Source organism: Stenella coeruleoalba (genome assembly GCF_951394435.1).
Source record: "Stenella coeruleoalba genome assembly, chromosome: 8".
NCBI lineage: Eukaryota > Metazoa > Chordata > Mammalia > Artiodactyla > Delphinidae > Stenella > Stenella coeruleoalba.
In genome coordinates, this window is record NC_137154.1 from 36,076,456 (window position 1) to 36,099,135 (window position 22,680).

At 51.2% G+C, this 22,680-nt stretch overlaps 1 protein-coding gene across 12 annotated transcripts in view; it reads right to left on the bottom strand.

The window, feature by feature from the left end:
• Nucleotides 1-221: 221 nt before the first annotated feature.
• NAV2 (neuron navigator 2) overlaps nucleotides 222-22,680 on the bottom strand; it is an 840,045-nt gene continuing 817,586 nt past the window's right edge. For 10 of the 12 annotated variants that reach the window (XM_079930286.1, XM_079930288.1, XM_079930287.1 and 7 more), the window contains 7 exons: nucleotides 20,244-20,479; nucleotides 17,812-17,966; nucleotides 17,541-17,612; nucleotides 15,791-15,987; nucleotides 14,764-14,882; nucleotides 8,207-8,410; nucleotides 2,143-5,516 (listed from right to left, as the gene is read on the bottom strand). In XM_079930286.1, coding sequence (XP_079786412.1) covers nucleotides 5,391-5,516; nucleotides 8,207-8,410; nucleotides 14,764-14,882; nucleotides 15,791-15,987; nucleotides 17,541-17,612; nucleotides 17,812-17,966; nucleotides 20,244-20,479 — 1,109 coding nt within the window. In that variant the 3' untranslated portion in view covers nucleotides 2,143-5,390. Of the gene's footprint in view, nucleotides 487-2,142; nucleotides 5,517-8,206; nucleotides 8,411-14,763; nucleotides 14,883-15,790; nucleotides 15,988-17,540; nucleotides 17,613-17,811; nucleotides 17,967-20,243; nucleotides 20,480-22,680 lie in introns of those variants that run through there. The other 2 variants (XM_079930284.1, XM_079930285.1) reach the window with 2 other exon arrangements.

Genomic DNA, 22,680 nt, shown 5'->3' on the forward strand with positions numbered 1-22,680 from the left:
GTAGAGGTCTTGCCCATCTTTTTTTTTTTTTGGGCCGTGCCGCGTGGCTTACAGGATCTTAGTTCCCTGACCAGGGATCAAACCCGTGGCCCCTGCAGTGGAAGCACGGAGTCCTAACCACTGGACCTCCAGGGAATTCCGAGGTCTTGCCTCTCTTACATTGAATTTATTCTTAGGTATTTGATATTTTTGATGCTCTGAAATTGGTATTTTTAAATTTAAAAAAATTTAGGTGCATATAGACGTTCAATAGATTTCCATGTACTGACTTTGTATCCAGAAAAAAATTTCAACTTATTATTTCTAATCATTTATCTGTGAATTCTTGTGGATGACCTAAGTACATAATGCTATCTGTAAGTAAAGACAGTCCAATTTCTTCCTTTCCAATCTTCAGGATTTACTTCTCTTGCTTCTCTGTGCTGACTGGGGTTCTCTACTATGATGTTACCTGATGAAAGGAGGCATCTTTATCTGTCTCCTAATCTGAAACGGAACACATTCAACATTTTAGCATTAAATACATTACATATGATGCTTTCTATAGTTCTTGCTTTTTTATGTTTTATTTTTTTACATAAATTCTTTTTATGGTCAAGGGAGAGAATATCTTAAGAAAATGGATTGGGAAGAAGAATATTCTTTATTTTTTTTAACATCTTTATATTGGAGTAAAATTGCTTTACATTGTTGTGTTAGTTTGTGCTGTACAGCAAAGTGAATCAGCTGTACGTATACATGTATCCCATCTTTCTTAGATTTCCTTCCCATTTGGTCACCACAGAGCACTGAGTAGAGTTCCCTGTGCTATACAGCAGGTTCTCGTTAGTTATCTATTTTATACATAGTAGTGTATATATGTCAATCCCAACCTCCCAATTCACCCCACACCCCTTCCCCCTTTGGGATCCATAAGTTTGTTCTCTACATCTGTGTCTCCATTTCTGCTTTTCAAATAAGTTCATCTGCACCATTCTTCTAGATTCCACACATAAGAAATATTATATGATATTTTTCTCTTACTTCACTCTGTATGACAGTTTCTAGATCTATCCATGTCTCTGCAAATGGCACTATTTTGCTCCTTTTGATGGCTGAGTAATATTTCATTGTATAAACGTAGGGGTGGAATATTTGATGTGGAAAACCTTGGAAATTCAGGATATCTAGTTGCCACACCATTGTACCAGCTCCCTTTCATTTTTTTTTTGACAGGCATTAAAAACTGCCTACTCTCAACGTCTGGATTCTTCACCTGCCTCCTGGCTGGGCCACTGCTGTGTGCTACATTGAGTGGGACATTTCACATCACCAGCAGTTGAGCCAGCTGGGTCGGATCAATTTCACAGTGACCCCACAGGCCTCACTTCAAACCAAGCCTTTACAGTTTTTGTTGTTCTGGTAAAAGTGAAGGTTAAGATATGATGTCATCTCCCACTGCCTATGCTCTGCAGTGGATATCAGCTGCAATGCGGAAGGGGGCCCCTGAGATGAGAGGCAGGATTTGGGGTTGGAATACGGGGCTGAAACTCTTAGCTTGCAGGATCCTTGGCAGGTTGTTTTCTCCGAGCCTGAGTTTTTGTCTTTGTTTTTCCTCTCACTTGTAAAACGGGAGTAAGGATATTTACCTCCTCTGGGTAATTTTGTAGATTATATTAGAGCACTTGGGAAAGCACCTAGCAATCAGTAGGTACTCAATACATTAAAAAAAAAAACTTTCCTGTGCCAAGGGGTCGACTGGGGGGTGAGGGGTGGCTGGATACTGATAGATAGAGCTTGCCTCAAAGTGTGTTCTAGGACCTAGAGTGTTGGCCTCACCCAGGAGCGTCTTAGAAATTGAGAACTGCAGGTCCCAGCCTGGACCTGCTGAATCAGAATCTGCAATTCCACAAGATCCCCAGTGACTCAAAGTTTGGGAGGAGCACAAAGTGCTGCACTGCTAAGAAGCTCCACACGGGCAATAACTGAGGCAAGGAACTGGGAAGAGGTAGGATGCCGATGACACAGCAGCAAAGATGGGTTTGCAGATTTTGGGGAGCTCTCGCTGTGTTTCCTGCATCCAAATAAGAATGACTTCCTCCCGGCATGAAACTGAACTCCGACGAGGACGTTCTCTAGCACAGAAAAGCCAAACCACTAATCTGAATAAATAAGCATCAATTTTATTGAATCATGAATAATTTAAGACTGGTACAATCATCAGCTTTATTCTCTATGATGTGGGGCATGATCTCCGGCAGATCATTGGCAAATCCAAAAACCTCATGACAAATGAAAATTAAATAGGGAGGGACGGCGGACGGGGAGGGAGGACGGAAACATACCGTACACAAAATACTCAATTCCTAGTTTTCTCTTTAAAAATGGCTAGAAAAAATTCATCAAAATGCAGCACTTTAATCAATTATTTACAATTTCTATGTTACAATGAAAAAATGTACATCTTATAGAACATATTTCATAAACTGCTCCACTGGAAATAACTAGATCAAAACAGCAAACCTTCCATTTCGTATCCACAAAGTTGGATTATTTTCTCCTTTTGAAGTAGATTCGCCATTATCAAATTCGAATACACAGAATTTTGAAGTTTAAGCATCAACAATAAAATATGTCCCCAAGATACAACAAAGGTCTAGGCAAGTCTCGTTCCGTGTCCCCCCCTGCCCACCCACCACCTTAAACTAAAGGGAATTCCCATCTCACTTATGGCCTGTAAAATTCTCGGCAGTTTGGAAAGAAAACTTTTGGCTTCCATTGGTAACTCAACACAAATGTTGCATAGAATTTCATACATTTTCAAAATTAGCCTAACTGTAGAAAAAGGCAAAGTGGAAGCATTTCGGACAGAGCCCTAAATGAGCACAGTCACTTTGTCAAAGGTGAGCGACACAAAAGCAGAACAGGACCAAAGTAAGAAATGTGCATATCAGACAACCCTGCTTCCGGAAACTGTAGGAAAGACCCCGAGTTGTGACTCGAACAAGGCTACACTCCTTGAAACCACCGTTCACTTGTCAGGCAGCACCAGGGACAGAGGTCTCGGCGCTGAGCCTGGACCCGGTGGGAGGGAAGTCTGTGGGACGGGGGAGAAAAGAAAGAGAAAAGAGGGTGCTGTAAAAAAAAAACAAAAACAAAACCAAAACCAAAAAACGTTTCAAAGGATATTGGCAGGTGTCTACTCACAAGGTGACCGGGAAAACAGCCCATGAGGAGAAGTCCATTTCACCTCCTCCCAAATTCACAGTATGAGCGTGTAAGGTCATTGCTGGGAGATAAATTGAGAAGGACCGTTCTTCAGGTTTACCAGAAGGCTCAGGGTGTGACTGACCCCTGAGGTCACAGGCTAAATACATGCTTTAAACATGTTATGAAAAACAAAACAGAACAAGACACACTCACACACCCAGATGACTAAGGAAGGCTTAGCAGAATAGAGTCTGAGTTTACTGAGATTAAAGAAAAGAGCACGCTGAGAGGTTTTCCATTCACCTGTTAGAGAGACACATTCCCCTTTTCCTTTCAAAGAGGAAGCAAAGGGTGTCATCCAATGTAATGTGACTGGTTTCAGGTCAAGCTCTTGTGGTTAAGAAAATAAAAGATGTTGAGAGAGGGACCTTTGGAAATAGAAATGTAAAAAAAATGGAGTAAAACCCCTGATCATTAACAGAGACTCCCCCCATGGGGGTCCGATAAAAATAAAACAGAAACAAACGATTCAAAGATTGACCACACTCCGTAGAGAAAATACCGGTATGCTGAAGACACGTACGAGCAGAGCACGGGCTCAACAATGTCATGTAACATGGTAGGAACTTTTGCCTTTTCCTGCACAAGACAGATCGTCATCAAGTCAGGGCGTTAGCTGGAGATTGATAAGAACCTAAAAACAAAAAGATCTTTTTTTTTTTTCCTTTTTCTTTTCCCACAGTCACACATCCACACGAATGAGTCTTTTGGATGAGAAAAGTCACATTAGCTTGAGTTCTTCTAGTGAGTAGATGACTTGTTAGCCCTGTTTGCTCTGATGGGGAAAACAGAAAAACAGACCCCAGGCAGGCACGACACTCATCAATGAACACGGTGAGTACAAAACCAGTTAAGGCATCGCTTTGGGAAGGTCAGCACCGAAGAGGTCAGGCAAGGCTCGTCCGCCGGAGGCCAGAGCTTCTGGAAGGGAGCAGCTGCCTCCACCTGTTGACTTGTGTGACGTCACGTTGGTTCTGGGGAAAGTGCAAGTGTTTTGCGAGGTGACCTCACACCCCACCTGAGGTCGGGGCTGGCATGCTGGAGGTGTCGACGTGTGTCCTGCAGCCTCGAGGACGAGGAGGAAAGGCAAGGTCCCGCTCACCCACGTGCTGAGGACGGGGTCCTGGTCCACTGTCAAGGGCACAGCGACCCCGGCCCCAGCAGGAGGCAGCGAGTGTGCAGAACTGTGAGGATGGACAACTGAAAACCAAAACTCAGCAGGACCAAACCAAAAGCCAACTCCTGCGGTTCTCACGTTCACCAAAGGATGGATTCTGACCATGAGGGGAAGGAGAGGGGAAAAAAGTCTTCAAAATCAAAAGAGTCAGAAAGGGAGAAACTCAACCTCATTTTCAAAGGGGTGATCGGTTCGCCAAGGTAGACCAATTGTCACTGTACACAGTGTTAGCAGGAATAAGACCTGATTCATTTCTGTACGAGAAGGAGACAGACACATGCAGCTCTGCGTTTATAGCCACATCCGCTCGGCCTCGCTCTCACTTATGGAAGAACCAGAGGCTGATGGGTCTGAAAGGCGGGGGAGGAACTGGAACAGGCAAAATACCTCTCAGGTAAGGAGAGCACCATTTAAAAAACAAACCAAAGAGAAAGCACGATTTGTTTTTCCTAAGTTTTTCCTGCGATGCGGCTCTGCAGTTTGTTGAGTGTGACCAAAGCAAGGGCCCCGGCTGGCATTGGATCTCTGTGTGGCCGGTGTGGTGGAAGGGCGGCGGCGGGGTTGGAGCTGCAGGGTCTGTGCGCGGAGGAAGCCCTGCTGTCTCCGCTTTCAGCTCTGCTCTAATCTCTTCTGTCTCTGGGCCGCTGAGGGCAGGATGCTGTTTGGTTTCAGAGCTTCAAGTGGGTTGGCTTTTTTGTTTAAAACCCTTTTCATTTCAACGGTGATGGTCCTTTCCCGAGAAGTATCCTTCGGTGTCTTAGGAAGGTCACAGCAACAAGGCAGGACAATAATTGACACAGAAGATGGTGCGGTTCTCCCCGTGAAGGAAGCGGGCCCGAGGCGGCTGGCCCGGGGTGCCTGCACCCAGGTCGAGGCTGGAGGACGAGGAGGGTCCGGGTCTTCGCGCGGCACTCGCGCCGAGGCCGGGGGCTGGCTCAGGAGGGCAGGCCCCGCGGTCCGGCCGTCACAGAGGGGACTCCAGGGACGAGTCCAGGATGTCGTCGCGGTGGCTGTTGCTGTTGGAGTCGCTGTCATAGCTCTGGGGGCTGGAGTAGTTGGCAGCTTCCTGCAGCCTCATCAGCATGTTCATCTGGGGAAAGAGCGGAGACCGCGACATGGCTTCCGGTCCGGTCGGCTGGCCGCGCCTGGCCTCTCCAAAGCTCACGCCACGTCCTCTAGACTCACCCTGGGGACTGTGGCCCGCGGTGGACGAGGGCACGGGCCCTCGGCCAGGCTTCCAGGGTTCAAGTCTCGGCTCCACCCCTTACTAGCTGCATGACCTCGGGCCAGTGACTTAACCGCTACAGCTCAGTTTCTTCACTGGTCGCATGTGAATAATTATACCTGCCCTCTAACGTTACGGTGTGGATTCATACATGCAGATCACTGAAAATACAAAATCCTCTAAAAGATAATGTGTATATATTTTTTACTTGGGAGGGGCACCTTACTCAAATATAGCCCTCAGCCTGGGTGAGATGCCAGCCAAGCGCCCCAGCACCGCTGACCTCGAGGCACAGGGCTCCCCCTTCGATGAGCATCGAGCCCACCTGTAGTCCTGGCTCTGGCCAGAGCGCAGCCTGGAGTCACCTGGGCTCCAGCTCCTGTCAAGGTCTCCATGGGGAGGCGGAGGATAGCATCAGTAAAGCAGAGCCTCAGAGCACCGGGAGGCCTGGATTCCAATTCAGAAACCTTTGGGCAATTATTTAATGTATCTGAGCCACCAGTTCCTCATCCACAGAATAGAGAAAACGGCAGTACCCATCCCATAGGGCTGAAGTAGGGAATTAAACGACATGGTGTGTATTCAACCCTTAGGAGAGGGCCTGGCACATAGTAACTGTTCAATAAATGAGGTAAGTCTGCTATCATCATCACCGTCATTTCTCTTAAGAGTTTAAAGACAGTGTTCTTGCATCTTCCCTGGTCTACAGTCTATTGGTCATTTGTGTTCAAGGGGGAGATGGGGAACTGAAAACTATCAATACTTTAATTTTATTTACAACTATAAACGGTGTGTGTATGTATTTTATATTTTATCTAGCAAAATTAGGAAGAGAGGGTCTCTCTGAGCTATCTTCAGACTTGGTGCAGCTGGGTGTGAAGTCCAGCTGCCCCCTGGCTGGCCGCCCCTCAGGATGCCTAGCAGAGTGGGCCTGGGTGGGCCAACCACAGATGCACCACCATCTGGTGTCCATCTGCATGCCTGCAACTGGGAAGGGGTAGAGCGGAAGTCCAAAGAAAAATCCTTCGCAGCCAGGATTATTCATTCACTCATCAAACATTCCCTGTGTACCCATAATACATGGTCTGGAATAAAAACAAGACAGTCCTGCCCTCCTGGAGGCCTCAGTCTCAGGAGGGTGAGAGATCAGTTAACAAGAGGGCTATCGTAGCAGACACCTGTGGTCCTGGGCGGAGAGAACAGGACTTGGGGGAAACACCAAGTACGTAACTTGGTAAGCAGAGGGAGCTGGGCTGGCATAGCTGACTTCTGGGAGCCTGAGGTTGGAAAGACAGTTCTGTGTAACGATTCAGAGAACCCCGGGTCTTATCTAAATGCCTTCTGTGTTTAGGCAGCGACACGAATATCCCTGGTTAAGAAAAGACTGTCCAGGGCTGAGCTGGCCGTTCCTTCCTCTAGATGTCCTAAATTCTACTTTTACGTAAGTTAGAGTTCATGCGCTTGAACCCACAAAAACAGTTCCATGACTGTGGCTTTTAGGAACGGTTAACGTTAGAGATAGCCTTCTACAGGTTGATTCTTTCCTCTGGAAAACCACTGTGGTAAACACTGCAAATTAGGTTGTGCTTAGTAATACAAGCCATAAATCCATTTAACATCAAATCCCCGTTTAAAATGTCTCAATAGGACCACAGTTGCATCCCACCAGTCAGGAGTGGCAGACAACCCCAAAGCACCTATTATTATTATTTTTTATCTAGCAAAGCAGTTAGTCACTAGGGATAGAACAGCAAGTCAACTGTCTTTTAATCCTGCCGCATCTCTTATGAATATGTTCTTTCATTAGGTAATGCAAGCAATATTCTTTGCAGTGTTTTTCCTTTCGCCTTAGTTGCCAAGAGAGCTCAGGGTTGAATTTATAGCATGATAATGGTCATTTAACCATGGGAGGTTCCGGTATATGTGCTTCAACCTTCTTTTAATAGGGCTTTTGATTTATTAGGTCTAATTTCGCAGTATGCCTACGTATGGGTCTTACATTGGCAGAGAGTTCTAGAAGTGCAGTGGTATGATCTCTGACCCAGGTTCTTCTTAAAGGGCCTTTATTGCTTTAGCAACAGTGGAGTAAAGGTGCTCAGGCAGCATTAAAGGCTTAACTCACGTCACTGGCCAGGGGACCCGCATTCAGGCCCCCTTGCCCTCTCCTCCATGAGTCCCTCCCACCCTCAAACCTCTCTCTGCCTGAACTCCTGACCACGTGGCTTGGGCTACTGGGCAAGACATGATAAAGCTGGCACTCAAACCAGAGGGCGAAGAGTGGTGTAGGGACATTTAGGGAGAAAAATCAAATTCTTGATCTTTTATCTGAAAAATTTCAGAGGGGTTAAAGACACAAGTGAAAAACTAAAAACAAGGAAGAAAATATTGGCGAAAATATTGGCAAAATTATCCCAAATCTTGGGATAGGTCTAGCCTTCCAAAGCAAGGCTGGGGCTCAGTCACTTCCCAATTTCCGGTTCGCCTAGCTAGCATGAGGCCCAATACACAGTAAGTGCTCAGTGAATGCCGAGCTGCTCTGGGAGCCGAGAACTCACCAGCGGGTCTCCGTCAGCGTCGCTGGGGGGCATCTGCTTGCTGGTTGACCCCTCCCGAGGCATGGAGTAGCCGTCGAAGCCGACATCCTCGGGCCGGAGCTGCAGGAGGGGAGGCCACTCGTGCTGCTGAGGGCTGGCTGCCCAAGGATAGGTGTCCATCACCCACTTGGCGGGGTCCTCCCAGGGGGCCCGCCTTCCATACAGCTGGAAACAGAGAAAGAAGGAACAGTTAGGAAGTGGTCCGAGACCTCTTCTGCAGGCCTGGTTTTGCAACTTTCTGAAAAACTCTCCAAGCCCAGCATTATGCTTCCCTTGATGGAGTAATTCCACTTCCAGAGGAAATCCTAAGGAAATCATCCAAGGCACGGACACCTTGATGTGCTAAGACCAAAGGCAGCATGACCTAGGGAGTAAAAGCTCTGGCTTTGAAGTCAGCCTGACCTGGGCTCACACCTCAGCTCTGCCACTGACTCACTGCGTTGCCCTCAATGCTAAGCCTCGCTGATCCAACTTGAAAAACAACTCTCTGATTTGAAGTGTTTGCCAGTTTCCATGATATGAATACTCTCACCGTGGCCAATCAACTACCAACACGATGTCACTGAACGTGGAGCTGGAAAGAGGTGCTGTCATCCCACTGAGTACCTCCCCCCCTCCACGGCACACAGATGGGATGCTGGGTATCAGCAGCCCAGGCAGAGGTCACCAATGGCTCTGGCTCGATAAAACCCCATTTCTTAAAGTGAGGCTGACTCTCAAAGAGCCCCCGCTGTAGAGGCGCTTTCAGAACAGCAAATTGTTAAAGGGGTTCCATGTGGGTACTGGAATTGTAACTGCTGCTTCTCCCTCATGTGTTTCTCAAAATTGCCCAGAACAACTAATTTGCTCTTAAAGCGGAATTATCACATAATTTTGTAAGACCAGTACCATGCCTCCAAGCTCCTTTCCTTAAGCCTGAAATACCGAATAATACAATGGTTTTAGTGACTTCTTCTGGCAATTTCAAGAAATACATACACTCTTCAAAGAACAAAAACCTAGGCTGCACCGCTTCCCAAGGCGAGGCTCTGCATCTCACGTGGCTGGGCGCCTTCTCTGTAGCTTTCCCCTTTAACACCACCCCTGCCGCCACACCTTACAGCTCCCTGCGTGCCAGGGATTACGAGAAGCACTTGACAAATACCTTGTTTAACCACCATGTGCTTCCAAGAGGAAGCATCACTACCCAAGTTTCCCAGACAAGGAGCCAGGCCCAGGGACGAGGGAAGGCAGAACTGGAATCCAAGTCTGCCCAGGTCCGTGGACCACTTAAGTCTGAGCAGATGTGGCAGGACTGGCTCACAGCCAGGCCAAGATGTGCCCACCCAGGAGAGTGCCACCTGTGGCTCTGGAAGGGCACCCCCTCTGTAGGGCACCACAGGGGTACGAAGACCAAAGCCCCCTGAACCACAACGGCTGCAGGGGGGGGACTCTAGAGTGGAATTACATCTGGACCGCAGCCTGTCTGTCCGTCTGCCTGTGCCCTCTGTCCTCCCAGAACTCTTACAGTTGAGAGGGGAGGGAGGGGGATGTGGGGAGAGAAGGCTGACAGTACAGGAGAGCTGAGCTCTGACTGATAAAATCACGTCTTTCCCAGGTCACAGGCTGCCTCAGCTGGAAGGAACTGGGGTCCCAGCCGTCTCATCTACTGGATGGAGAACTTACAGCTTAAAGAGAAGAGCCAGTTGTGAAAGGTTTCGGAGCAGCGCTGGATTCGAACCCAGGACCCTGGCATCCTTGTCTGGGCCTTTCCCTTCTCCACCCCTCCTGACAGACTCCACTCGGAGCCACTCGGTATCGGCAAGAGCCACATGACTCGGCCAAAACCGGAGCAGGGAGATGCAGGCCAGGCTGTCCACCCGACGAGGACACGTCACCGGGGCTGGGCCTGCTGTCCCTTCACTGTCTCACGATTGCCTAAGCCCCGTCCGATGGTCTCAGGGAAGTGCCTGCCCTGCCCACACTGCAGACAGGGCCGCCACCCCCCTCCATCCATGGCCTCTCCCTCCACTCGAGATACACAGCCTTCTACGAGCTCAGCGCTTTCAGACACCAGCGCCCTTCCTGTCTAGTGCTCCAGTCCCGTCTACTGCGAAACCTTCCTTAACCTGGGGCAGCGGTGACTTCCAGGCCTGAGAGCTCAGTCTGGCATTGGAAAGGCGACTCACGGTCCGAGCAGGAAGGGATCATGTGAAGGTTCGTGTGCGCGTGGGTACGAGCCAGGGAGGAAGGGAGCACAAAGCGCCTGGGGATATTTAGACCTGAAAAAGCCTGTTGCGCATGAGAAACATTCCTGCAACTTGTAGAAGCGTCTCCCTCCAAGGGCTTTCCCTACAGCACTCAGCTGACTTTCCCAAGCCAGATTTCACATGTGTGAGGCTGAACCAAATGTCGTTTCTGGTAGCTACTGCTTCTGTCTCCATCCTCCAGCCTGGAAGAGAAGATGCTCAGGGCTGCAGAACAACAGAGCCTAGAATTCTGAGCTCATCAAGTTCCTAGAGGGTCTGGCCCCGTGGCTTTTAAATTTTTGCTCTGTTCCCCTGACCCTACTATGAGTGGTCTGAGGAACTTTGGGGGTCCACAGAGCCAGCCTGAAAAAAACTCTTCTAGTCCACACTTTTCAGATTACAGATGGGAAACCCGAGGCTTAGCAGTGGGAGGTTTGCCCAGAGTCTCAGAGCAGGTTGGGTCATGTGATCAATGGCTCCCCACTCTCCCCTTTCCACCAGGGGGACAGGGATCTTTTGAGTGACTCTGCAGGCTTTAGACACTTTGGCAAGTGTTTACAATGAAAATTCCAAAGGGGAACAGGGCTGAGGGCTAAGTCATAAGACAAATGCACACCTGGGCATATCCAATGTCGTCTGCAAGAACAGAGAATATTTTTACAAGGCTCCCCACTTGCCACTGGACATGTCTAAGTCCAGGTGATGAATGGCTGGGTAAGTACCGTGGCAAGCAAAGGATGTGTCGTAACGCTCCTTGGTCCCCCTGCAGAGCCCTAAGGCAGCTCTGGGAAACAGCAGACAGTTGTACAGACAGACGGACAAACAGGACATTCACTTTCCCCAAGGCAGGAAGAGGGAGCCAAGACACTGGAAACTGAAAACTTGGCCACTGGGCACCTTCTCACTCTGTGGGATGCACGTTTCTCACACACGAAGGCATCAAGGTACACATTCTGGAAGAGCCTACAAGCAGTTGCGCGCGCGAACACACACACACACACGCACACGCACACACACACTACTGTGAAAAGACTCAGGAGCCAAAACTTGCAATGATACCTGGTATCCACTAGGGGGCGATGCCACATCTCCTCCAGGCAAGGCTGTGCCTGTTGGAGGTGCTGACTGGAAGCCCCTGGTGAGACCTGTCGGTAGCAGGGTCTCTGTGCTGCCAACCACCACCGGCAGCCCCGCCAGAGCCCAATCTGGGGACTCCACCTCTTCTTAGCTTATGACCTTGGCCAAGGGCTTACCTGCTTTGAACCACAGTGCGCTCACCTCATGGCCACACCACTCCTCGCAGAGTCAGGGCGGAGTAAGTGGCCTGCACAGCGCCCAGCACACAGTGAGCACGGGACTCAAGGTAACACGAAGGAGAGTGAGGAATTTTAAACTTTTCTTTTTGAATAGAAGAGTCTTTTTGTCAAATGAAATCTTATGCAGAACGTCACGCTACGTAACACAATACTTGGTTCCCTGAGCCATCTGAGGGCTCTGGGTGGAGTAACAGGGGTCTCAGGACAGCCTGAAAAATCACGGAAGTAACCGAGGAGTCAGCTATGGGCTACGACGCTGGCTCAGTCCACACCCCGCCTAGTGTACTGGGGAAGGGTCAAAAACTGTGAGCCTTGGTTTCCTCGTCTCTAAGGTGCATATTGGGCGCTGAGAACTAAACGGAATCATGCCTGTCAGGCCCCTGGCACAGTGCCTGGTAGGTAGCAGCCTCTCAGTAAATGTCATCAAAGTTTCCTTCAAAACTAGAGACATGAAGAACACTCCAGGGTTCCTCATGAACCTGCAGAGTCCATGGGGTCTCCCAGGCTGCAGAATGGGATGAAGCCACAGGTTTGGGGCAGGAGGGCTCACTTTTGAGCAACTTGGTACAATGCTAACTCTGGCTGCCTCCCCTGGTTGTTTCCATGTTCTTGAAAGACTGTCCTTCAAAAGACCTCAACAGCACAGGGAAGTGATGACTTTTCTTGCCTCACAGTGAACTGCTGAGTCTCCTGAGACGGTGACATGCTTCTGTTCCTTGTCCTGAACGGGCTGTTCCACAGCCACCCCCAAATCCTTTCACCTACAGCCTCCTTGCTCTTGGTGGGAAAGAGACCCCTGAAGATCAAATCCATCAGCAACCTCTCCAGGATGCGCAGGGAAGGTCAGACCCGACTTTCATAGCCATGCCCACAAGGTCTTCTTTCAAGCTGAGGTCCAAGGAGCAGGGCCTTAGCGCTGTCCATCCTTACCGAGGACCAACGAGGGGCCTCTGATGTGTAGCTGGAGGCTAGAGCAAAGCCTACCCCTCCTGGTTGGTGCCTCCTTGGGCACCCACGTGCTTTATGCAACAGCACCCACGACTTTTTCCAAGCACACTCTAGGTCACTCCTGTCCTGCACCAGGAGACATATTTGGCAAAGAAGCAAAGGGGAGAAGTGAGAGGCGAGGCAGAAATAGAAGGCAACAGTGCCCCTTCCTCCCCTGCAATTCCTGTGGCTTCTATCGAGCAGCGCGGGTTTCTACTGCAGTCCCCAGAAGCCCCTGATGGGAAGAGAGAGAGGCTTCTGGAACGTAACAGACTCCAAGAATCCAGTAGGCGGGGCATCCCAAGCAAACAGGAGTGACTGGGTGGCTGTTTGGGTTTGCGGTCCTAACAAATCCATTTGAGTAAAGACGAAATTATGGCTACTTTACCCGTGAATTTTTCTACCTAAAGAGAGTCCACTGACAGATCTGAAATCGTTCGTATTTTCTTTCAAAAGCCACATTCGACAAAACAGAAATGCTGCCATCAATGGGAAAAATAGCTGAAGGGCATTTAAGAGGTACAAACTTCCGGCTGTGAAATAAATAAGTCATGGGGATGTAACGTACAGCATCGGGAATATACTCAATAATATAGTAATAACTCTGTACGGTGACAGACGGTAACTAGACTGACCACAGTGTCATTTCGTAATGTACAAAAATATCAAATCACTATGTTGTATGCCTGAAACGAATATACTGTATGTCAATTATAATTAAAAACAATGCTGCCATCAATTAATGATCTTCAGGCACTGGAAACTAAGGCCGGTCAAGGGGTGGCTGAATTTCTCGCTACTCTCTGTCTTCACAATCACTTATATTTGAACACGGTGGCTTGAATACGCAGCCTACATGCTCCCGTTCAATGAAATACCAGTGACCAGAGGCGCACCACCTTCCTTCTCAAGCCCTGGTTGTCCTGAACGTCTCCGAAGACCCTCAGTGCTGCCGCATGTTACAGATACCAAGCAGATGAACATTCGCCAGGCTCAGCTGAACGTACACAAATGACAAACCCTGACGGAAGCCATTAAGGTGTGCCGTCACACATGTGCATGTGGGTGTGCACAGCCCCCCGCCCCGGGTCCTCCACCAGCATCATGTGTCTCCCACTGTCCGGTACTGAGGAAACACAGCCCTCAGAAACCCGGCTGTTAAGCTGGTTCCTGGACTGTTCAGCCGTGCGTGTTGCCTGCTAATGACTCAGAGTGGTCCTGAAGGCCGACAACCTTCTCAGGCCACCTCCAGACTCAACAATAAAACTGTTACAATCTCCAACCTACTGCTAAGCTCCTAGCATTAGCCCCTGGGTTGAGTGAGAAGTGAAGAAAGGATTTGGGCTTTCCAGCTACAGCAGGGCAGGAGGGATGGGCGGCCACGTGGGCCCAGGGTCACCTGTGAGGGGTCCTGGCGTCAGGCAGCGAGTGCCATGGGGCTTAGGGCCAAGAACCTGAGGCCTGGATGCAAACCCCAGATTCTTCAATTTCACTTCCTCACCTTGGACAAGTCACTTATTCACTCTGAGCCATAACTTTCTCTTAAAAAATGGGGATAAAACCAAAAAATCTCTGCCTAACCCCAGGACAAATGCAGAGCTTGAAGCAAACAGCAGATGCTTTGCAAACTGTGAAGTGACATATTCCAGGTCTTGTGCACTCACTGTGCTGAGCACTTGACGGCCATGACGTCACTGAACCCTGGCAATAACTTTGTGGCACGGTACTACCGTTCTCTCCTCCATCAACGAGGGCACCATGGCAGAGAGAGGCTGGATGACTTGCTCAGGGTCACATAGCTAACAGTGGCAGAGCCAGGATCTGCAGCCCAGTGTCTCTTACACTGCGCTGGACGGATGGCTTCACAGGTGAGGGGTTGTCACCTCACGTCAGTCAGATTTCTGAAGAGGGAGATAAAGACAACCCTTCTCGTCACTAGAACAGTCCCTTGAACTTTGAGGAGGTCAGTGGGCAGTGTGCTTCTTACCTGGAGTCCTTCTCTGACGGCTTCCAGGAGATAGGGGATGATTGAGTAGTTCCACAGGTCGGTGAACCACACCCTGGAACCATCCACGTCGATGGGGCACGACAGGAAGAGCCGGGGACCTGGGGACCACAGGGAACATCAGTCAGACTGAAACGGGGTGGTGGGCAGGAGAAGCCAGCCCGGGCATCCCTCAAAGGAGGGACCCTGCATTTTCTGAGCGAGAGCAGAAATACCAACTGTCACGTGGCGGGCACAGAGCAGGATGCTTGCGCTCCTTAATGCCACCCTGGGACCACGGTCCTCTCAGGAATCACCCCAAAGGGAGGCGAGGCTTTATGCAGAAAGATGTTCATTGAGATATTAGTCCTAACCTTTGCAAATGGAAGCACAGTAGGTGTCCGAGAGCACAGAAACAGTTAAGGAAGTGACGGTGCACCCACATTTGATTATTTTGCAGTACAGAATGCTCATGAGACAACGTGAAGTGAAAATAAAGAACATACTGTATGTACACTATGACTGCAACTACATAAAACATGTATAGACGAGGACAGAAAAAATCAGCTCAAATTACAATGATTCCATCAGGATGGTGGGATGACCAGTGATCTTTTTTTTTTCTCTGAAGCTTAAGCTTTAGGAATGTCGATAACATCACTTTATTTATAAAGCAATGCCAATCCCACAGGGTGGTCTCCACCTGGGGGAGTCTCGGGGTGGGGGCCCCTCACTGTGCCCATAGTTTCTGCACCAGCCTGGGGCTGGACACTTCTCTCTGCTGCTCATCACCCCCGAGCTCTGGGCAGGAGAGAAGGGCAGAGACGGCCCCGGGATGTGGGCGCAGGGCGGCCTGGGGTCTGTCTAGGCTGTGCCTGTCCTTCTGTCCCCTCCTCTAACCATGTGGCCAGTGCAGCATCCAGCTACCAGGGCCCAGGGACAGCCACCCGAGGAGGCCAGGGCCCCGGGAGCAGCAGTTCCCTCCCCTGCCAGCCCGCCTGCCGGCACCCACCCGGCCTCCCCTCCCCACCTATGGTGACGTCCGAGGAGCTGTGAGCCTCCAGGAAGCGGTTGAGGTGATGCCAGACCTTGGGAATCCAGTCGATGACTTTCACCAGCTCCACGTTCCGTACCCGCCCACCGATCTCCGTCTCCATGAGCTTCCGCCTAAGGAACCGGCCCAGGAAACCCTTCACGGGCTCCGTGTGGTTGGCACACAGCACCCACCTGGAAGAAGTCAGGAACACTTTTCCATGACAAGGACTACGGCCAACCTCACGAACCAAAGCTCACTAGAGATGGAAGGTGCCTATGTTAATACTCAACTGAACACTGCACATGTATCAATTCACAACTCCTCACAGCAACCCATGGATATGATGGCCACCCATTGTACAGGTTGAAATTCTGAGGCACAGACAGGTTATGTAACTCGTTCAAGATCAAACAGCTAGTCAAGAGAAGAGCTAAGATTAGAACCAAGACAGTCCAACTCCAGAGGCTGAGCTCTGACCACTGAGCTAACTGCCCCTTGTGCTTGTGACGGGTTCCATGCTGGGCTGTGGGGCTGTAACAATGACTCAGACACAGTCCCTGTTCCCCAGGAGCTCACAGTCTAGCGGAGGAGGCAGATAAGAGGAACGAGAGATGATGAAACCTGGGGAATCAAGGAAGGCTCCTCAGAGGAGGGGACATCTGAGCTGAGGCCAAAGGAGATGAATGGAGCAGCCACACGAGGCAAGGCAGGAGCAGGGGTCGGGGCGGCGGTGGGTGCAGAGCATCTGCAAAGGCATGAGCCGCAGTGTGGGGTGTTCAGGGAAACTGCCAGAGGTTCAGTGTAACCAGAGTTTAGACTTGACCTGCCAACCTCAGGGGCCTGGATTTCATTCTGGAGGCAATGGGGAGCCACTGAAGGACTTCTTGCATGAGGATTTACAGTCAGATTTGAATTCTAGAATGTTCACTCCGGTTGCCACTGGCACAGAGGATGGCCTGCAGGGGGGCAGGCAGGCATACTGGTTAGAAAATGACTGCAACTCCCAGTGTGCTGGGAGATGACATGGCGGTGACGGGGGAAGCAGGAGCAGAAAGGTCTTGAGGGACATTCAAGAGAAAGCGTGGATAAGACTGGGACAGCCTGGATGCAGAGGTGACCCATGATCTCAGTGACCTGGCGGGGCTGGTATTTCTCTGATGACTGCGATTCTACTTTCAACAGGGATGCCGGCAGAATGGCCATGAAAACGAGCCGGGGCGGGGGTCTCACCCCAGGAGACGGCTGTTCATCCTTACCTAAGGCCCCAGGCAGGGCAGCAGTACATGGAGGCCACACAACCTAGCGTGGCAGAAGTCTCACAGCCCAGCAGTGGGGTAGCTCGGTACGGGGCTGGGGCCCAGGGCTCACAGCAGCTGGAGCTCGAAGGCCACAGACTCTGCTCCATGGACACTTTCATAAGCATGAGCTTTCACTGCTCACGTCCCCTTGGGACAGACAGACGTGCCACTGGTGACGTGCAGCGTTGCATGACGACAGTCCCTGCCCAGAGCTGCCCCCGGGGCACTGCTGTCCCAGGACTTAGCATCAAAGAGATCTGGGTGCAAGTCAGCCCTGCCATCGACTGGCTGTGTGACCTCACACAAACCACTTAACTCTCCCCATTTGTAAACCGTGAATGATAAATTTAACGACTTGAGGCTTTTGTGAGAATCAAATGAGTGAAGCTGGGAAAAATGCTCACAGTTCCCGGCATACAGCAGCTACTCAAAAAGTGACTCCTTACCTGAAGTTATGATGAAGCTGCAAGTTGGGAGTAGAAGAGGTAGCCTGGTTCATTGTGCCAATTATATAAGGGCTGCGGGGGAAATGAAGGGTAAGAGAGTTGGAGAGGGTGTCGCAGCGTCCTGGGGCATCTAAGGGCCTAGGTAGATGGCTGTGGGCTGCTGCCCCTCCCCCCCGTGGCCCCAGCCCCTCCCTGCCACGTGCGTGCAGCGCTCCTACCCCCTGTAGCACACGTCTCTCCCGGGGGCCACGAGGTCCAGAGCTGCCTTTACCATTTGTGGTCCTTGCAGTTGAGCAGCCCGTTGAAGATCTCGCCCAGGGAGCTGACGTGATGCAGGTTGTCCAGGATGATGACCAGAGGCATGTCCACAGCGTTGTTCTCGCTGGCGCACTGGTCGGCGAGGTTGGACAGGTACTGGCGCAATTCCTGCGGAGGCCGGGCAGGAATGAGTGGGTGAACGCCCCCGGGAAGACGCACGTACTCGGGGCCTGCCCCTGCCCCGGGCCGGCACTGGCAGAGGGGCCCTTCCTGAGGCCTCACGGTAACCGGTGCCGAGTGCCTGTCCGCTACAAGGCGTCTGCCTGGGCGCAGGGGGTGCGGGCGGGGGAGTGGTGAGGAAGGCCTGGGCCCTGGCTTCTGGAATTCACTAGGCAACAGAAATCCTGGGCAAGAGCAGGCACCGTGGGGGTGTCCAGGCGCGGTGCTGGAGCTGCTCCAGCACTCTCTAGAAGCGCTACTATTTCTTACTCTGCCAACCTCCCAGGAAGCTCCTGAGTGCAAGTGCCTCACACATCTCTCTAAAGGCACAGCACTGCCTGAGAGCCATCTACACAGAAGCCCTTGATGAATCAGCACAGCAAAGGACCCCCTTGCCCCCCCCCACATATGCCCTGCTGATCAGTGCTGGGGCAGACAGACAGTGAACGGTGCAGGGGGGGGGTGGGCTCCACGCATGGGGGTCCTTGGAAGGTCTGCGTGAAAGGGGAACCTTTGGCCTTAACTGTGAAGAATGGGCAGGGCACTGACGGCTGGGGCAAGGGGCACATCAGAAAAGGAAGAGAAAGAAGAATGTGCGATGGGGAAAGGCCAAAACGGTGAGCTAAGGGCCAGCCAGTGAACACAGAACAACTTCCTGATGGTATTATCATCACCATGAGGATGGAGTGACCTTGCGCCAGGCACGGCTCTGGGACCTCACACATATGAACTTCTGTGCCCCACAATAACCCTCTGGGGTGGGCACTGTGACTGTCTCCATGTTACAGAGGAGGAAGCTGAAGCGTCCCTCAGTCAGGTGGGCAGCCGGAGACGGCACAGAGGGTCGGCAGCAGGGCTGGACCTGGACTCGGTGTGGACGCCTCCCCATGCCACTGTCCTGCACGCTGGCTTGGATGCTCGGGGGGTCATATCTCCTCTCCTTCCTACACACACACACGCCTCCCTTTTAAGTCAAAATGTGGCTTTTAGCAATAGAAGCAGCCCCATTTTTTAAGTTACTAGTTATTTTTCCTTTTAGCTCCTCTGCACTATTCTTGGCCTCTGGCACTTGACAATGCCACGGATCCTGAGGCTCGGAGCCCTCTCTTCCTGATGCAGGCCTGCAGGGTATAGTTGGGGAGCTATGCTCTGTACAACGGTGCCTGGCCAAGGGGAGTGAGTGGGGGCTGAACTCAAGCCTGGCTCGACCTCCAGCCACGCGCCTAGGATCCTTCTCTCGCTGGTCCCGGGAAAGGGCGCCTTCCCTGAGCTTATTCACAGAGGATCTTGGTACAGGGTCTCTCACCACTTCCTGTAGTCCTGCCCCTGTGTCCACATCACTTGGAGAACTTGTGGAGCAAATTCCCAGCCCCACATAACCTACTGAAACAGATCATTTGGGAATGAGGTCTGGGAGCTGCCTCTTCAAGGATGCCAGGTGATTCTTAAGGTGAAAGAGTCACTTCCAATTCACCTTTGACTTCCTGGCCCCTTTGGCCAGTCAGAGTGAATCACCCATCAACAACCACTGCACGGCTAATGAGCAAGTTTGAGAAAACATCTCATAACCCTAGGCTGGGACTAGCTCAGGCTGTCCGAACGCTTCCACTGCTCCCTGTGAGGCAGGATCAAGCCTATTTGCTGGCTCTGGGGTCTAAGACGTGGACTTGAGCTCCAGTCTGCTGCTCAGTACTATCTGAGTGGCTTTAGGTACATGGTCATCTGCCTCGAGCCTCAGTTTCCTCATCTGTAAAATGGGATTGTGACAACTACTTCCTTGAAGGTCCTGCTGTGGGGCGTTCAGTTTGCTGCTCCCAGGGGAAGCAGTCTGCGAATGCGAGCTGTTGTTGTTCTTATTATTGTTGTTCCACAAAAGAAGGTTTTCTTCTGGAAAGACAAGAGGGCCTAGTAGGCACGTGATGAATTTTTGGTAAACTGACGTGGAAGCATCTGGGTTGACCTTAAAGAACTACCAGCGCTGAGCATCGTGCCCAACTCACAGCGGGGAAGCAAGAAATGAACTCCGTCGACTTACACGTGGAACTTCTTGCTGGGAAGTTTGGGATCAAAGCCTTCCTTTCTGCTAGTTCCATCCTGACCTCCTTCCCCAGGCTTCTAGAACCATCAAAGGTGAGCATTGTAGGAAATGCTGCCTTGCCATCACGGGGGTGGTGGCATCACTAGTTCTCAAAGGGCTAAGCAGCCGCCTCTGAACGACCTCCTCACCTTGCTGGACTTGTGGTCCACGTTGAAGGTGGCGATGACCCCGTCTGTCAGCTCCCGTCCCTCCCGGAGCACCAGGTACTCTGACAGCCGGTTGGCCAGGTAGGTCTTCCCAGTGCCGCTGGGCCCAGAGAGGATGATCCGCCGATGCTCCACCAGCAGGGAGACGTAGCGCTGCAGGATGGGCTTGGGGATCAGGGACTCGAACACCAGCGAGTCCAGGCTGTTCTCCGCGAGCCCTGTGTTTGAGAGAGGACGTGTTCGCAGCCCTGCAGAGAGGGTGGCTCTCTGTGCCTGCCCACCTGGAACTGCCAAAACGCAAGGCTATCCCTTTCCTGGGCAGCCCCGCCCACCCAGGGACACCGCGGGCTCCCTTCACCAGCACGATGTGCTCCGGCTCCTGGCTTGGCTGACTGCCCCACCCCCCCCCGCCACAGATTCACCTTTAACATCTGGCCCTTCAGTCTTCATCTATCCTCTGCAGAATTCATAAGACTCTGAGCCCTACTTGTCTTTCTGGATTTACCATTACCGGTGGCGCTGGCTCAAACCAAACGTGAATCCCCCGTGTCCACCCAGACCCCGGGGCTGCCTCTTCACCCTGTTTTTTCCTGCACGCCAGGTGCCGCTGCTGCCCACACTCAGATACACCACGAAGGTATCAACACTTTATCGTTAAAATGAGGAAAAACGCAAGGTGGGACCATTTGATTTGGGGATGTGAATACTGGCAGACCTCAGCTGAGCCTCTCCAACAACAAGAGGAAACATCTTTCCCCTCCCCGCCTGGGACAACTTCATCACTCAGGGCTGTTGGCTTTACAAGAGCCGTTTTCTTCATATCATTCCCAAGAGAGGATCCAGCCAAGGTTACTTATCCAGAACCTAAGGCAATTCTACTAAAAAAGCACCTCAAGAAACCACCATATGTAGGCAAAAAATGAACTGAAAAGCACTTATCCTGTTTTACAGTAGCATCTTCCATCCACACAATTCATTCACTGCAAACAGACCCCCCTGAAGCATCTATACATTTGTTTCCAATCTTCCCCAACCAAAGATAGCACAGTGACTGTTCTAGAATCATCCTGATGAAGGATCCCAAATGAGATGTTCTGGGTACAGGCCTAAGACTTTCCTAGAACTGGTTTCAATAGAGCCTACATGGGCTCAAAGTTTGATGCAAAATATGGAGGTTAGGGTCTCCTGTCTAAACTTAATAACAAACACGGGGCAGCGATTAAAACACTGTGAAACCCCTCTCTTTGCAGCTACGTTGCTGTCTCAGTCTCTTGTCAAAACCCCCCTGGCAGTGACCACTTTGCAGACGAACTCACTTCAGAGCACACAAAGCCACAGCCCCTGCCCCGGTGCCACTGAAGTGAATCATCCGCAGCTCACGCATCTCTTTCAGCTCAAATCCTTGAGTGGTTTTCAGTGCCCTGAAGGCATAAGTGTCAAGCACCACAGGACAACAGAAGAGTCAGGTATCGCTTAAAAACAAAGCCAAGGGCTTCCCTGGTGGCGCAGTGGTTGGGAGTCCGCCTGCCGATGCAGGGGACGCGGGTTCGTGCCCCGGTCAGGGAAGATCCCACATGCCGCGGAGCGGCTGGGCCAGTGAGCCATGGCCGCTGAGCCTGCGCGTCCGGAGCCCGTGCTCCGCAGCGGGAGAGGCCACAACAGTGAGAGGCCCCCGTACCAAAAAAAAAAATAAAAATAAAAATAAACCCGAGCTGATCCCTAGAGATGCTAAAACGACTTGATGTGCTGACAGCAGCACCAGCTTAGGCTCCGTGGTGAGGTGGCCTGTTCGGGAAGCAGATAATCCTGTCGCTGTTTCTACAGAGGTTTGCTCTGGTCTCAGCAACGGGTCACTCCTTTGACCCTTCAGCGCTTGCAGTGCTCACCTGCTCGCCAGCGTGGCTGAAGCGCAGTTTAAAGTCATGGTGTATCAGGCTTTCCCTAAAGCGTTCTTGGAGTGGACAGTTGTTGTTAAAGTGTGCCTGGCAGCCCTCCCTCTCTCCCCTTGTAGTGGGACTCTTCCTTCTTGCAAGGAGTTCATTCCAGCTGGTCCAAGCAGGGCTGACCCAGCACCTTCACCCCCCAAAGGGGTGGGCTTGTGACCAGGCTGGGCCAAAGCCTCTACCCGGTCACAACGACTGATTTGGTGATGAGCATTCGACCCACGGTGGGCCAGAATCACCCCTAAGAATTTCCTGTCACACTTGTCCAGAAAGACATTCTCTTTCTTCTAGGTTCCTAAGCTAGAAGGATGAATCCGGGCCACTCATCAGCTCTGTGCAGAAAGCTCAAAAAATAAGCAAAGCCGAGGTAGGCCTGGTCCTGATGGCACTGCTGGAGCGCCTGGATCCAGCTGCGCTTGAAGCCTATACCTGGATCTTCCAGGTACCTGAGCCTGTATGTTTCCTTTTGGCCAAAG